The sequence below is a fragment of the Pseudophryne corroboree genome, chromosome 2 (assembly GCF_028390025.1).
Source record: "Pseudophryne corroboree isolate aPseCor3 chromosome 2, aPseCor3.hap2, whole genome shotgun sequence".
Lineage (NCBI taxonomy): Eukaryota > Metazoa > Chordata > Amphibia > Anura > Myobatrachidae > Pseudophryne > Pseudophryne corroboree.
The window spans coordinates 570,267,914-570,285,366 of record NC_086445.1 but is presented as its reverse complement, the minus strand read 5'-3'; the positions used below and the strand labels follow the sequence as shown (position 1 = coordinate 570,285,366).

The 17,453-nt window shown below is 38.0% G+C and overlaps 1 protein-coding gene across 6 annotated transcripts in view; it reads left to right on the top strand.

Moving 5' to 3' along the window:
- Positions 1-17,453, top strand: part of THRAP3 (thyroid hormone receptor associated protein 3) — a 171,361-nt gene that overhangs the window by 99,688 nt on the left and 54,220 nt on the right. For 5 of the 6 annotated variants that reach the window (XM_063954402.1, XM_063954400.1, XM_063954399.1 and 2 more), the window contains 3 exons: positions 5,916-6,752; positions 9,004-9,645; positions 11,925-12,097. In XM_063954402.1, coding sequence (XP_063810472.1) covers positions 5,916-6,752; positions 9,004-9,645; positions 11,925-12,097 — 1,652 coding nt within the window. Of the gene's footprint in view, positions 1-2,807; positions 2,992-5,915; positions 6,753-9,003; positions 9,646-11,924; positions 12,098-17,453 lie in introns of those variants that run through there. The other variant, XM_063954403.1, reaches the window with a different exon arrangement.

Genomic DNA, 17,453 nt, shown 5'->3' with positions numbered 1-17,453 from the left:
TCGTAAAGGGACCTGGGTCACCTCTGCCTGCCTGCTGTGTCACCCCTGGATAGAACCACAGGGTCCATCTAGTCTGCCCTAAACACATGTACATGCACACAGTTACACACTAGGGTTAATTTTATATTGGGAGCCAGTTAACATACCAGTCTACTTTTGGTATGTGGGTGGAAACCGGAGTACCTATAATGATATAATAATAATAAATGATAATAATAATAATAATAATAATACCTGGAGGAAACCCACGCAAGTATGGAGGGAGAGAATATTATGGATGGTGCAATTGTTAGCAGTAGGTCATCTGTTTATTTCCCACTATGGCCCTAAAAACTCTGAGTTTGTATATCTCCCCCACCCCAGATGTTTGCATGGGTTTACTCCCAAACTCCAAAAATATACTGGTAGGTCAATGGCATTGCCTCTGGTGTGTAGATGACAGCACACACATCTGTTTAGGCATACCTCCCAACAGGACCCTCTCCAGGAAGGACGCAATGCTCTGCTTGACTTTTTGCTTAATTTATGATTGCCCTCACCTGTTTTAAACAAGTTAATGGCTAAGAAAGGTGTTTCAGCACAGGTGATGGCAATCCTAGATTAAGGGGAAAGTCCAGGAGCAGAGCATTGTGTCCCTCCCGGAGAGGGTAATGTTTGGAGGTATGGTTTTGGGCAGACTAGATGGGCCAAGTGGTTCTTATCTGCCATGAAATTATGTGTGTATGTGTATGTATGTGTGTGTGTATATGTATATATATATATATATATATATATATATATATATATATAATGTGTATATGTATGTGTATATATGTGTATATATATGTGTGTGTGTGTGTGTGTGTGTATATATATATATATATATGTGTGTGTGTGTGTATATATATATATATATATATATATATATATATGTGTATATATATATGTGCATATATATATATATATATATATATATATGTGCATATATATATATGTGTGTGTGTGTGTGTGTATATATATATATATATATATATATATATATATATATATAATTTTATAGTGTGGTAGATGGCACTGCAATGCCAATAAAAAATGCAGGGCCAACAGATTGTAAACGTTTCAGAGCGATGGCTCTTTTATCAAGATATCTTGATAAATAAAGCTAACGCTCTGAATCGTTGGCTGTATCTGCTGGGCCGTGTCTGTGTTTTTTATTGGTTTTGCAGTCCTGGAGTGCCATCCACAACACGTTCTATATATTTCCCCATGGGAGTGGAATCTCTGCAAATTATTTCTGTTGGGTGAGTGCCGGACGTTATCTACATTTTTTTTATGTGTATGTATGTTTTGAAACCTTAACAATTGTCACAATTCAATTGTTTGGGCGTATAAGTACATCGCACGTATTGTGCCCAAATAGACAGGGTTTGGCCGCATAAAACTAGTAAACTGGTCTAAAGTCCTGCTTTAGGCGTCCAATCTACTGTTTGGATGCCCAAAGTGCAGGGTTTCCACACTTTTTATCGTGCCTCAGGACGCTGCAAGAAAAAAACGTGTCCCCTGTGGCTAATGGGCGCCTGAACAGCAGAGCAATAGAATTGCTGCTATTGGGTACCATCCAGTCTTGGCTGCGAAAATAACCTTTGAATTACCCCACCCACCCACCCCCATAGAGCTTGTCTTACAGATTTGATCTGTTTGGGGCATTGCACTAGGATTTCAGTTGCTGCTTTTGCAAGTGGTGTCACTGACGTTGATACTCCTTTCATACAAAGTCAAATTACTGGGTAAAGATGTTGTACCTGGTAATTTGCCGATTAACGTGTCTTTTTTCTGTGTGAAAGGGTTAACTCTGGTGGAAATTCCTGGGACTTCGACCTAGGCGTTTACCAGGGTCGGAGACGCAAGATTTTTTGACCTTGTCACACAGAAGAAATACCCGTGTTGATCCGCAAATTACTGGGTAGAAATTCTTGAACCGGTAATTTGCTTGTCTGTGTGAAAAAGGGGGTCATGCAGGGACTGGCAAAAAGACCGGCACTTAAATGCTGGGTAAAAGCTGGGATTTTCAGACATTTCTGTCTGAAAAGGGTATTACAGAGGGCATATCTATATTCTCTTGCCATAGGCTTAGCACACCAGGATGAGGATATTCTCGGTTGCATGTATGAAAATAAATGTGGTGTAGTTTGTGCTTTTCAATGGGAATTATCGCTACTGTTTTCTTGACAACCATGTGTCTGGTAGTGGATTGTGGTATTGCAGTATATGGATGTGTGAATTTGCAGCAATAGAAAGCTACACAAATCATCCATCTATTTTAGTGGCATTTTTGAATGTTAATACGTTTCTTGTATAGTACGTTATTTTAGAACGGTATTGTTTATAGTAGAAGCAGTATATAGCGTAGTCCTCTTTTTTTTGTTTTTTATATAAAGTATTGTTTGTTTTTCTCATGCCAGATGCTATCAATTTGTGTACCTGAATCTTGATCTTAAGAGGTTAATTTTCCTATGGTTCACATGGGATATAAGTGAAATTCCTGATGAGACACTTGTGAGTATAATTGAATCTTAGAGGCGGAGGCTCTGTTCCCTCAAACCATTTATGACAAGTGGTTTAAATTGATCGTCTCTGTCCCATGTGGTATCTGAACTTAGTACTTGAGCTTCTAAGCAAAGCAGCACCTCATATCTGTATTGTGTGACACACGTTAGTCATTCTGTGGCAGTATCTCCTCTTTGCCAATAGCAAACAAACATTTTGGCACCAGGAGGTGCTGAAATTCTCTGCATTTTACTCCTAGTTTCTTCTCACTTAACTGCACTGCTAACATTTTAGTAGCTCTTGGTGGAAATATTATCTTCTCCTGGGCACTGTAGGAAAAGTATTTTGGATCAGCGGTGTTCAGGCTTGTAGCTTTAGTTAGATCTTGACAGCAGCCCACTTCTCAGGTGCTTGAGTTTGCTCTGATGGTAATACTAACTTGAATCAAATGAAATCCAAGAAGAGGTAAGATATTTAGGCCTTTTGATATACTGTCTATTCATTCAATTACTTATGTACTATTTAGATGTGATGAGGTGCTATATTTACAAATTACTTTGCCCCTTCCCTTTTGTAATTACTGTACATGTTAAGTTTGTGTTTTCATACAGTATATACTTGTTAGTAGTGTATGTTTGTAGAATTATTTTAAGTCTTATTTGCAGCATGTTGTGTGCAAAGTTTTATCTTGGAATCAGTGAGAAATAAGATGTAATTCAGCATTTGTTTTGCTTTTGCTACATCCATTGTATTTGGTGCTATAGTTGGGTTGTCCTCTGTTCCAGTCGGCTACGTGTGGTGCAGAGTAGTTTATTCTGGTTTTTCTTTAGTTTTTTTTTTCTTATCCCTTCCATTTCCTTCCTCGCATCAAGTGATAAAGGAATGTAAATGTCCTATAGATCAGTTGAAGCTTATGTATGTGATTGAAAATGTATCCACTGCAAGGAGACTGTACAGTACAAGGGCTCTTTAGTGGCATTATTCTCCTCTGCGATACTGTATAGCTGCACATAAAACCTGCAGAACCCTTACGGTCCTTAGAAATAGAAAACTAATGTTTAGAATGATGCTGCAATTTTGGAGAAACAAAGTTATCTTATGACTATATACATTTTTATGTTTATTGTTTGTTTTTTTTAATCCATGATTTTTAATGTGTTTTTAAAAGGAAAACATATATACAGTACAACATTGTACAGTACAGACAAACACCTAATATCATTAAACGTATAAACATCAGTTTAGCAATAAAAAAAAACACTGAAAACAATCACATTTGATGAAGAATGGAGAGATAGATAGATATTTATTTATTTTGTTTTTAAATACTTGGTTAATAAGCAACTATAAAAGAAATCCCAAATAGAATCTCAAATAGAATTTTCATATATGAACTATGGATAATGAATATTTCAAGATTGACTCGAACATGCATATTGTTCAATTCACTTACTTGCGATGAGTGCACACTCTAAAGGCCAGTACTGACGGGAGAGATGTGTGCTGAGCGATCTTAACACAGACTGCTCAGCACACATCTCTCCCCACGCTCAGCACAGCATGATGTGCTGAGCGAGGGGGGACGACAACAGGGGGCCGCTCACTGCACACAGCGGGCCGTGCATCGCTATCGCTGGGGGGGGCATACGCACAACAGATCCGTGCTTAAAATCTAAGCAATGTAGTCAGATTGATTAGATTTTAAACACTGATCTCTCCGTGTGTACCCCCTTTAGATAATCTAGATCAAGCGATAGATATGTGGGCACCCTATCCATAGGGAAAGGCGAGCCATCTGTCCGAAATCTTGTAGACTTTTTTCCGCTGCTTTCCTAGAAATAAATACAAACGTTTCACCAGAGATATCCAGGAGTTGACTTCAGGTCCGTTATGGGCCACCCAGGAACGAGCCACAGAAACCTTTGCACATGTTTATGGTTTTTAAACCGAAAATATGTAATGGTTTTGTAAATATAATATGCAAGAAAAAAAATTTAAGACCCTCTATTCACTTCAGTGTTTTGTGTCTGAGTGTAGGTGCCCTAAACATGTAGTTTAGAGAAGGACACTTCTCTCTGCCTAAGTAGGTGTGAGGTTTGCGTGTGTTTGTGATTGTTATATCTGTGAAATTTAGTATATGATCATGTTGTAGATGGCCACCATTTGTGTTCATTATATTTTATTTTTCATAGCAGCTGTGATTTGGTTTGAGTCTTGACTTTTACCACGTTCCTAATAGGCAAATGTGTAGGCTATGATTAGTAGTGTTCAAATGGCTGATTTATTTTCTCTGTATACAAGACTAGATTCTCTTTGTACTGGACTAGTTGCCGTGAGCATGGCAAATGATTATACAATATTACGCAGGAGTGTTCCCATGAGTACAATATAAAGGAGAGTAACGTAACATCAGTTTGCTAAATGTGTGCTTCTGGGGTATCATGTACACTTAAGAAAACTAGGAATTTATTGACTGCTATGAAGGTTAGCAATAAATCTTACAATAACACGTTAGCAGAGTTAAGCAACTTTGCAAAATAAAAAAACAATGTGTAAATTCGTGTATATATTTGTGTATATATACATTATAAAATGCATACGCTTACTGCTTCCAGAAACAATTATTTAATGCCCTGTGAATTCGTAAACATTATAAGTAAACCTGAAGGACAAAACATATTTAATTATAAAAAGTTTGCATTTAAATTTTTTTTTTTTTCTGTTAATTCCTCTTTGTAAGAAAGGGTAAATGGGATTTACAAAGGTGAAGATTAGGTTGCAGTACGTTTAATCAATATTTAAAAGATAATAACAATATGATCAACCCGATAGCTTGGAGGGATGTGTTGGGTCATTACCTTTACCAACTAGGCGTAGAACAGACTGTATTGCATGGCACTGCACAATGCTGTGGTAACCCTTTTGGTTCAGGGTACCAGTTGCTATGTGCAAGTCGCCAATTTAGGACCCAGCAAAAGTTCACCAGACCATGATTAGTCTTCCTCCATGTTTGACAATTGGTGACACGGGTATGGATCGTTGGGTTGACAGTAACTAGGTTGACAGTCATTAGGTCGACCACTATTGGTCAACACTGTCATTAGGTCGACATGGAAAAAGGTTAACATGAGATTTTACATTTTTTTTCAATGTCCCCTCGCTTCGCTTGCCATGCTTCGGACAGGATGCCTCGCTGCGCTTGGCACAGGTTACTGGATTAAAATAGAAATTGATCCATTATTAGGATTATTTATTTAGGACAACCATGAAGCTGTGTTGCCTGCACCTTTTGCATTTAGTGTAAATCTTCTAATCATTTATTTTTAAACCATTGCTGTTATAGAAAATGTTCATCTATATGTATTTTTTTTTTTTTTTTTTCTCCTCAGCTCTCGATCTCGCTCTAGATCTTATTCACCTGGATATAATAGAGAGAGAAACCACCCAAGAGTATATCAAAATCGAGATTTTCGAGGACACAACAGAGGTTATCGGAGGCCATACTATTTCAGAGGTCGTGGAAGAGGGTTTTATCCACGAGGCCAGCATAATCGTGGTGGTTATGTGAACTACCGACCAAACTGGCAAAATTACAACCGCCAGCCATATAGTCCTCGTAGAGCCCGTTCTCGTTCTCGATCTCCTAAAAGGAGATCTATGTCTCCAAGGTCCAGGAGCCACTCACGTAATTCAGACAAGTCGTCTTCTGATCGCTCTCGGAGGTCGTCATCCTCTAGGTCTTCCTCCAATCATAGTAGAGTGGAAACTAAGCGCAAGTCAAGAAAGGAAAAGAAAAGTCATTCAAAGGACCAAAGAGGCTCAATCCAGGCTACAGATGATGACTCAAAGGAACAGTCTACACCTGGGGCAGCTGATACTGGCAACAAAATGGATGCGAGCAAGTCTTGGCAGGATATGGAAGCATATGACACAAGCCCTGTGCCCCAGCACAGTCCTGCAGAGCGTGCACCAACACTAAAAAGCTCTGTCCAATCGGTGGTGGTTAGACGCTGCTCACCCAGGCCTAGCCCTGTGCAAAAGCCTAGCCCCCCCTCTCCCACTTCATTACAGGGCAGTGGTACTTTCAGGGCATCAGCTCGTCAGAACATATTTGACATTAGCCCTCCTAGGAAGAGTCCTTTGACCAAGAGCCCGCCCACAATGGGTTCAATTTATGGAAATCAAAGAGAAGAGATGACTGCACCAATAGGCACTGGATATAAGCGGTATGTTTTGTGTTTTCATAGCCCTCTTAATATGGCCCTATACTAGTGCTCTACTAAGAATAATACTCCTCCTTTATTTACAGGCTTATGATTGTATAGTAATGCACTACTACTGCCCAGATGATGCCAGTGAGGTTAGAGTTGCATTTTAATTCAGCAGTTGGTAGCCTGTTTGTAATGGCACATAGGGAACATTGTATTGTATATGACAATATGGGTGCAAATCATTTTGTTTTGGGCACCCAACAGAGCAATTCAAAGGTTACTCTGTTCGGGGGCCTATATATCGGCGTGGGAAATTTCTTTTCGCAGCCTCTTGAATTGTGAGAAGAAATGTGTGCAAAGTCCATGGTTTGGGCACTAAACCAGGTGCTTTTAAGTGCCTCAATACTAATGGGCACCTGAATGGAGGAGCAATTGAATTGCACTGGTAGCCTGTTCGTATAGACGCCCAGCAGGGAACACATAAAACAATTGAATCGCCACCTATATCTGAATGAGGCAATAAAGGCCCAGTTTGAATGGTGACCTTTGCACCATAGTGGGAACAGATGTTTTTTTATAACTAGCGTATCTAGCCAGGGGGATGCACATTGAATTGAGAAGATACTATTCCTTCAGGAATTTGTTTGCTTAAGAATTTAGTAGCTATATGTATCCTGTGATATATATTTTTTTAAGATTATAGCTATGCAGCCTTTTATGTTACATACATCATGCTCTGTGAGCTGCAGTGTTAGACCAGCATACATTCTTAGTCCTTTTTCTGCTGAACACGTTGCATGCATGTCCAATTGCCGTTACAGTTTTGCTTGCAAGCAATTCTTAAGTTACTATATAAATAAGAATAGATAGTTCACATCGCCCTACGCTCATGTCACCCTATTCTTAGATAGTTGCCACCATTAATTTTAGCGTTTGTATTTTGATAGCTGGTATTTTCCTGTACAGAAATACTTGTTTGTTTCCTTGACATAGTTATCATGAAAAATGGATCTGTTCTATGTGAATTCTTTTCATATTTATGCCACTAAATGTGGTAGACAACATCTTAATCTGGCTGTTCTAGGGCACCAGTCATGTAGAATACAACCTTGAGGCTATAAATAGGGCTTTTCCAAACTTAAACCATTTCGTATGTGTTTCCTCTATCATACACTTGTTTTATATATCTATTTTTGTTTTTATTTTGTTTACAGTGTGCAGGCAATTTTTAAACCCTGTAGGAGACTTGCATCAATGTTGAAGTATATTTTGCCTGTTGAGGCTTTGTTTTTCCAGTTTGTATTCTTTTAAAGAGAAACGCTCCGAAGCAGATGAAAAAATGTATCAAGGTCTCAAAATGCAGACTAAATAACCTAATAAGATAGAAAAAAAAAAGCACACTCAAATATGCCGATCTACCAAATAAAGGTTGGTAAAGTGACTGCGGTAGTTTGGATAAAAGCATTATATCTCTTAAGATTCAAAAGATAAGTTTAGGACAAGAAATGGTAAGTATGTTTTTGATTACGCTCAGACACAGGGTTCACATAATTCCACCATCATTTTAATCCTAAAGCAGCAGTTCTACCAAATCCAATTCAAGCTGACGTTTAGTTAATATGCCCTAAAAGTGCAGTTCAGCTTGTGGCAGCACGAGTGAGCTATCATTGTTGCAGCTCTGTGGGAATTTTCATGTGAAATGTTTTATATAGTTATGTACATATACTTAGTATTGATTTTTTATACCATTTCCATTCCTTATAAATAGTGCACATTTTACAAAATGAGATTTTGCCTGCTATATACAGAAATATGGCTATATGCTAGAATGCATACAATTATTCCAGTTGCTTCTAAACAGGTACATTAAGGAGATGTGACAAATAAGTGTCTTCCTCAGGCATGTGAAAGGCACTGACTGTGCACATGTGGAACTGCTGCTTTTAATGTATTGTGCCATCAGTGTCCACGTGTAACTACTCTTCCACGCATTGTGTCACCTACTGAGATGGGTTGCAGGGTTGGTGTGTGTTAGCGTGACATAATCCTAGTGGGCCATAAACACCACACTGATTTAACATTAATATTGCTATTTTTCTGGTTCTAAGGGATATGTGCCCAAGTTGCTCATAACTCTTCTTGGGTTTCCTATGTTATTTTAGATGTAACTTGCGTTTATGTATTTTATATTGGTGGTTGCAAGTGTTTATGCATAGATTACTTGCGTAGGCAGTAATCCCATATGCATTTTCCTTTTTTCCTGAAGGTTCATGGAAGAGCAGAAAAATAAGGCATCCGAACTTGAGAAGGAGAATGGAAAAGATAAAGAAAAGATGACTAATTTGGAAAAAACAAAGGATCGTAGCAGCCCTACCGATTTTGCTATGAATGAGCTGGAAAGGTCTTATAAAAAGAGTGTATCTCCAAAACGCTACAAGATGCGAGAGGATTTGGAAAAAATGAAGTTGGCAGAATTGCGTTTTGCAAAAGAGGAAGCGGAGCAGGAGAAAAAGGGTCGCGCACGGAAAGACTCTGATAGTGACTCCAAGAACCAAGACCCATACGATCCAGCAAAATGGGAGGAATTGTCCTTCATACCAAGTGCAAAGGAGAAACGCAAAAAGTCAGAGGACATGGAGGATGACCTTTATACAGAGAGGCCCAAGAAGGAGGATAAAGTTTCAAAGTCCAGTCATAAAGGGTTTCTACCTGAAAAAAATTTCAGGGTTACAAGTTTTAAGTCTTCTGCAAAGGAGAGGAGTGAGTCCCCTCCACCTAGGAAGTCTTCAGAGAGCAGAGAAAAGCTTTTATCCAAGGAGGAGCCGTCTTTTTCCAAATCAAATTTCTCGGTTAGCCGAGAGATGGGCCCTAGTGTCCGTCTAGACTCCTTTGATGAAGATCTTGCACGGTAAGTAGCTCTCATGATTCTTCCAGTGTTCTAATAGAGTGTATGTAGTTAGCTGGATGACATTTATGCTGAAATATCATATGGACCATTCTCTAAGCCAGGGATGGCTAACCTTGACACTCCAGCTGCTGTTGAACTACACATCCCAGCATGCCCTGCATCAGTTTTAGCATGGCCAAATAACTGTAGCAGGGCATGCTGTGGGATATGTAGTTCAACAGCTGGAGTGTCACGGTTAGCCATCACTGCTCTAAACTGTGTTGAGAAGGTCTTTTTGGAGTTCAAACATCCGTTTGTTTTTCACCAGGTTACACAAGTGGTAATGCATACTTCAGTTTATGGTTTTAGAAGGAGAATCCCAGTTCACATTGAGCCTGTCAGATGGCTAGGGTATCATTATTATTTTTTTAGTTATTTTTTTAACGAACATCCAGTTTGCTCAGAATCATCTCTTTAATAGAATATTCAACCTAATATCGGCAATTCTGATTCTAGCTGTGCATCACTATGCTTTTCTGAAAGCAGTAACTGTTTTGAGTACACCGATAAACAAAGACCAAATGTAATATAGGTTACAGACATTGTGAAAAAACAGGAGTATACTGAAAGCTGCTAACAAGACATCGATACCACAAATAATCTTGGTCGTGTTGAAATGCCTTAAAAAATATAAATAGGTATTGATAGAACATACAAATGAAGGTAAAATAGGTGGATATCAGACTGACACAAATATATTTTGACCATGCACATACATACACAGGCGGAGCACAAATCACTGATCCACCGGAATATGTACGCGCAGGATCAATTTCGGGCGCAAAACAATTTTCCACACGGCTGTGTAAGGATTATACAGGTTGAGTATCCCATATCCAAATATTCCGAAATACAGAATTTTTTGAGTGAGATAGTGAAACCTTTGTTTTCTGATTGCTCAATGTACACAAACTTTGTTTAATACACAGTTATTAAAAATATTGTATTAAATGACCTTCAGGCTGTGTGTATAAGGTGTATATGAAACATAAATGATTTGTGTGAATGTACACACACTTTGTTTAATGCACAAAGTTATAAAAAAATATTGGCTAAAATTACCTCCAGGCTGTGTGTATAAGGTGTATATGGAACATAAATGCATTCTGTGCTTAGATTTAGGTCCTATCACCATTATATCTCATTATGGTATGCAATTATTCCAAAATACGGAAAAATCCCATATCCAAAATACCTCTGGTCCCAAGCATTTTGGATAAGGGAGACTCAACCTGTATAAGTAAATAAACATCAATATCGGATTTAGACTCTCCTAATAATGTGATCACACCATACAAATTTTCTTTTCCCACTTTATGATGTATAACTGTGGGTAAGAGTATCAACAAATTACCAATGTTAATCTAGAAGTTCCGATATTGGTCAAGCACAGGGCTCCCACCAAATCAGGAGAGTGACCAATTACTAATGTTATTTGTATCCAGTTAGTCCTTAAGCGTATTAAACACCATTTGGTGATAGCAGTCTCATTAGACGAATACAATTGGATGTTCAATAGTGTGTATCGCACAGTCCCAGATTGTAAGTATTAAATTCTCACCCTTTTAAATGCACGGTACTGCGCTATGCTCCACCTCCGTTAGACTCAGTCTATGAGTATGTGTCCATATACCGGTATCTCTATTGCCGTAATTAGAGCGGTCAGCTCCGGCCAATGATGGCTTTAGAAAACCCACGAGGCGGGTATTAACAGCGTGCTTCCCCGTTACCTCTGGGTCACTTGGTAAGTTTTACGGCACCGGTACCCGTTGCAGGTGTGGTACAGCGAGGAGGAAGGGCGCTTTCTCTGCAGCAGTTGAATCGGGTTTGAATGAATGGCAGTCTGTCTCCGATAATTAGTGTCCCTTAACGCGTTTCCCCGTTCTAGAACAACGGTTTCATCAGAATCCTTCTGATGAAAGTTATTGTCTGAGAACGGAGAAACGCGTTAAGGGACACTCCGTCTTTACCCGGCATAAGGGTTCAGTGATTATGCATATTGGGAAGTCTTTGAGGAGATTTTTGAGTGAACTTTAGTGGCCATGTGTACGGAAAAATGCTAGGTCACTCTGCAGCATTTTCTTTAATTTGAGAAACCTTGATCCTGCAGAGTGGTCGAACACTGTTGAACCATTTTATATTTTTCAGTCTGTGTTGTCCAATTAGGACAATGTGATATTGTGTACCTAACAATTGATTTTGGAGGAGTATTATATGTGTGTCCCTTTTTATATTTACAGTCCAAGTGGAGTAATGGCTCATGAACGGAAACTGTCGCGTGACCTTGTTCACAGCAACAAGAAAGATCAGGAGTTCAAGTCCATTTTCCAGCACATCCAATCTGCACAGTCTCAACGCAGCCCATCTGAGCTGTTTGCGCAACACATTGTGACCATTGTGCATCATGTTAAAGGTAGTCCGCTTAGCATCGAAGTAACAAGTATCTGCAGATAAATATGCCTGTTTTTGTAATGCATTGCCTGCGCACTCTGGACAGTCTTTTTATTTGCATTACCTTTCAAATATTGTCTTCCTGCATGGCAGGGTGGAGAGTGGTTGTAAGCAGCCCTTCCTTTCATTTAGTTGTGTTTTTATATATAAACATACACACAAACGCTGTTATAGTTTACCTTTAACTGTTTGTAACCCTCTCGAACCTTGGGGGGGGGGGGGGGGGGGGAATCCTTTACTGTTACTGGTCCTGGGATTACCTTCGGCATCTTAATCCTACAGTGTTGTCTTGGCTGAATTAACCTTACTGAGGAGATTCTACCCACAAATATTAGCTTCCATGAATAGAGGAAAGAAAAATGTTGTCTTAACCCAAACGTGACTTGCAGATCTACAGCTCCTATGTCAGTCTTTCATGGACTGGGCTTCATCTATGTCTTAGTGACATGCCACATTGTCAGGCTAAAATGTTAAGCTCTACACCACAGGTTCTCAAACTCTGTCCTCAGGACCCCACACGGTGCATGTTTTGCAGGTCTCCTCACAGAATCACAAGTAACATAATTAGCTCCACCTGTGGACCTTTTAAAATGTGTCAGTGAGTAATTAAAAATAAGAATTTACTTACCGATAATTCTATTTCTCGTAGTCCGTAGTGGTATTGATTTATGGAATCATATTTATGAATATTAATATTTAATATATCATATATGGTATTTAATATATGGATATATTTCAATTAATATGCATTTATCATATATATCTGCAAATATATTATGTCAGGCTTACAAACTAATTGGCTGATACATATATGCAGTCCTTATACATATGACTTATGAAGTTATTAAGTTAAGATTCCTTAAAGAGAGTTCAAGCTTGAATATTACCGCTCTTTTTATATGATTCTTTATTTACAGGCAGATCAAATCGTACAGAATAAGATATACACAGTAGTGATATATATACTAATTATAATTATATATGCTTCCTTCGTTACATAACATAAAACAACATGACATAAGTTTCACAAACAGTTTCAATTGCTAACATAAAATGTATACTTGCAAGTTAAAGATTGCCATCCCAAGAATCATTCCTTCTGCATGTTCTCCATGACTTCTCCTCCTGACTGACTTCCTTCCTTCTCCTTCTTCTTCTCCCTCTCCCTCTTCCTTCTAACTCCTAACTACAAGTCTGGTCCTTTTATCTCATATTTTACCAATTCAAACTATCATATTCTCATAGTTTCCAATGGAATAGGTAATTATAGGTTTGTCAGATTCCAAGGTGTAATAAAACAAACATTGAACTGGGCTGTCGTGTCCTGTTCACGGAGGCATGGTGTCATAAAAGTGTGGTGTCCACACTGCCTTAAGCAAGTATAGTATTGTAAAATCTGGAATGTCTTTTCATCCAAAGTTCTGTTGTATTGACAAGTTTTCCTGGGGTCGGTTACACAATGTTTTATCAATGGATGTGATCTCTTTTCATAGTAGTTAATTTATACTCCCTAGCTTTTAACCTTCACTGGACAATAGACAAACCAGTAGATTCTGATCTACTGTAAGCACACCTGTGAATTCCAATGACCAACAGAGCTCTGTCACATACCTATTATCATTTATGGCCTAATACCTTTTCTCTACAATGACTCTTGATCTTACTGTAACCTCTCTGGCCTTATTTATGACTAGAGCAGAATAAACCTGTTTCCTACACTATTTTTTACCATCTTGCTGTAAAACACAAATATACAGTTAAATATATAAACACATACACAAACCTAATCTCTTAAATCAGCTAAACATTACCTCATACATTCAAACTTATTTCATATCTATTCCTTACTATATATATCCAGTATACTGTCCACTATGGTAACATCGCCTATTTATAATGAATTATATTTTGATTCAGACAATATCCATTGCCCTAATATTATACTAAGTGCAGACAATTACCTATAAGGCAACAGTCGCCCCCTTGTGGCCATGAGAAATTCTTTTGATTGGCCACACATTAAACTAGCGTAATTGCTTCCAAATACATTTCAAAATATTCCTTCAAACATAACTTTCGTTGTAACCATAATATATACCATAAGTGTAATAATAATAACCATTATGATTTTAAAAATCTCTAAAAATTCTTAGCTTACCTAACCTTATTCTACTTTTTAACTAAAGCAGACAAAACTGAGGTTTTTATTCAGTATTCATGAGGAAAACTAATTTCTACAGACATTTGGAATACCATAGCCCAATTGTAGACCTTTTTTCTGTATCTGGATCAGTACGTTTGGACATTTTTGCTGTTCTTGTATGTAGCAATTTACTGGGATAAGACTGTCATCTGCGTGGTTTGCTTGCAATTGGAGATGCCTTGCGTTTGCATTATGGCCTTGCGTTTGCAACATTTGCACCATTACTAGAAGTAGAATTCTTCGTAGCAGCTGCTCCTTTGCTTGCCATTTCGCTGTTTGAGGCAGAGGGCTGTGTACGTCGAGTGCTGTGTCTTGAACATTCAGTACTTGTGACGACCCTCAGTAATAGTAATAGTCTTTATACAGTCTTTAGCAGTTCTGTTTCCTTTGCGTTTATCCAATGCCGCAGTTGTGACCAGTGTCCATATTGCTTTTGCACAAACAGGTTGTGATTTTGAATAGAACAGGCATATATGAAACAGTCTTTTTTTTTTTTTTTCTTTCTTTCTTTCTTTCCTTGCTTGTTAATAGTAGGTCTTAATTGTCTTCGGGCAATAGTACCACAAATGGCTGTGAGTAGTACACCTACTCTGTTCTGTATTTCCTCACTGAATAAATTACCATGCAGTCTTAAATCTCCTTATTCTACCTTGTACCTATTTATACATCTCAATCTTACATAAACTTATACCAGTTTAACCCATATAAAGGCGTTTTCTATCCTACCTATATTTTGACTAATAATTATTTAAAATGCTTTTGATGTGTATATAGTAACATCCTATCAATACAATAAATGAATATAATTTTGCTTCAAACAGATATTAAATATCATTTAGGAATGGCTTTAACTAAATCTAATTCCATCCAGTATTAGATATTTAATTACTTTTGAAGCTTTTACGAAGGAAGCATAGATAGTATCTACTGTGTAATATAAAAAAAAACATAAAATATTTACAAGGTATATAATACAATTACATAATATATATATATATATATATATATATATATATATATATATATCAGACAAATGTTTACATATATTTGATTAAGGTATATGAAGGGATGAGACAGTTCTGTATAATCACAGTGATGAGATGTGCTGTACACTGTTGTGGGGGTGTACATGTAGTTTGAAAGACAAGTAATGATTACTTGTGATGAAAGGGTTAATGAAAACCTTCCCCTTTCTTGTGAAACTGGAAAACTCCTTGAGGATTTGTCCATATATCAGTCTTTAGGGATGCTATGTAGATTTTGCTGGATAGCAGCGATGAAAGGGTTAATGAAGACCTTTTCCCTTGTAAATTGGAGTCTTTTTTGGAGTCTTGCACCATTCTGTATACAGGTTGCCAGGATTACTATGGATCAAACAAAAAGACATACAATGAATATCACAGATATTTATACAGTGATTTAACATACCGTGCTATGCATTCTGTCCTATCTGCTGCATGTTATCAGGTACAGAATTTACAAATGTGTCTTTAAAGATTGAATAACAAACAAACAATTGTTTCTGGCCTGTGCCAATCTTTCCTGTCACCTTGTGTGTCAATGACAGCACAATTGTCGCTGCAGATATGATGCAGGTTTAATTTGGAAACTGTGGCTGTTTGAACATCAAAGCAAACAATGGCTTCATTGGATCTAACAAGTAAAGGAATGATACTACCGTATTCACTTGTGACCATACTCCCTTGTGATGCAGCCTGGTCCCAGACTGTCTTTAACCATAGCGTTTGCTGCTTGGTGTGGCTCCTTAGTTTGGAAGAATCTTGGAGCTTCTGAAAAAACCTACTTTTGTGGGGAGAGAAACTTGTTAAACTTTGCCAAATATGTATTGCAGGTCCCAGGGCTTTCTGTCTTTCCACACCTGTAATAAAATGGTTATGGCACCAGGGCATAAAAACATTTTCATCCTGGTGATCCTTTTTGTCATTGTTAATTGGTGTGTGGTTTGCAGAATGACACTCTGCATGTGGTCTCTCTGAGAGCATGCAAACATTTGCACCATCACTAGAAGTCTCTGAGTGCTCTGTGGGGGTTACATAAGTTTGGGAACTTTGTTTGTAAACATGCATTCCTGAATTAATTTCATGGATTTTCCCTTTAAACATGTTTCCAGGTGAATACATTTCAAGGTTTGCAACTCTGGTTGCCATGGGAGTTTTCACCATGGGGAACTTCCCCACCCCTGTGTGCACTGTACTGCTGCTATCAGTGTTTAAATCTGCTGACAATTCACCTTTGCCTAAGGGCATAACAAATTCTTCATTTACATTGGGAACTCTGAGAGTGTATTCAGCAGAATACTCATAATCTGAGTTACAATGATCTTCCCCCTTACTAGACACAGTATAGGGGACATCTCCTATTGCTGCTACCTCCTTTACATTAATGTGCTGTCTGATGATAGACACATCCGGCACATTGCTACTTTCTTCCTTTACCACAGAGGCTGTTCTGCTGGTGGTCTGTGTGACCATAGCAGACTCCATGCGCTGCACATTGATGCAGTCCTGCAACATGTAACTTTCCTTAATTTTAGGATCTTGACTGATTAAGTCATTTCTGACTCCTGTAGACTCTGTGTACAGAGTTTCACATACCTCAACACTATTCCTGTTTGGTGTTTCTATCTCAGCTTGCTTGCTGGATGTTATCTCTTCATCAGAGATCTTGACAATTTGATTACAAACTGTCAGGCTTTTCGCTTCTGCCCCAAACTTTTTCTGTTTATTTTTCTGTTTAAGGGACTTAAATAACGAATGCATTTTTGCATTAATGGTCAGGCACGCCTTACGAAGACGTGAACCTGATTCTTCTTTACATTTCTGTTTGGCTTCTAGAGCCGCAGTTCTGCGCATTTTTCTAAATGCTACAGAAAACTTTTGCATTTTTAACATTTCAATGCTAAATTTATATATTCTTTGTTTTTAGTACTGAAGGTATCCTCTCCTTAAGATTGACCGGTGTCTTAAGGTTAAACTCTAATACCTGGTACATTTATACATTTATTTGGAAATACTCTTTTCCACTGTGCACATTTTCTATTCTAGGCCTTTAAATTCTTTATTCTCATTTGTAACCTATTCCACTGTGATCTTGT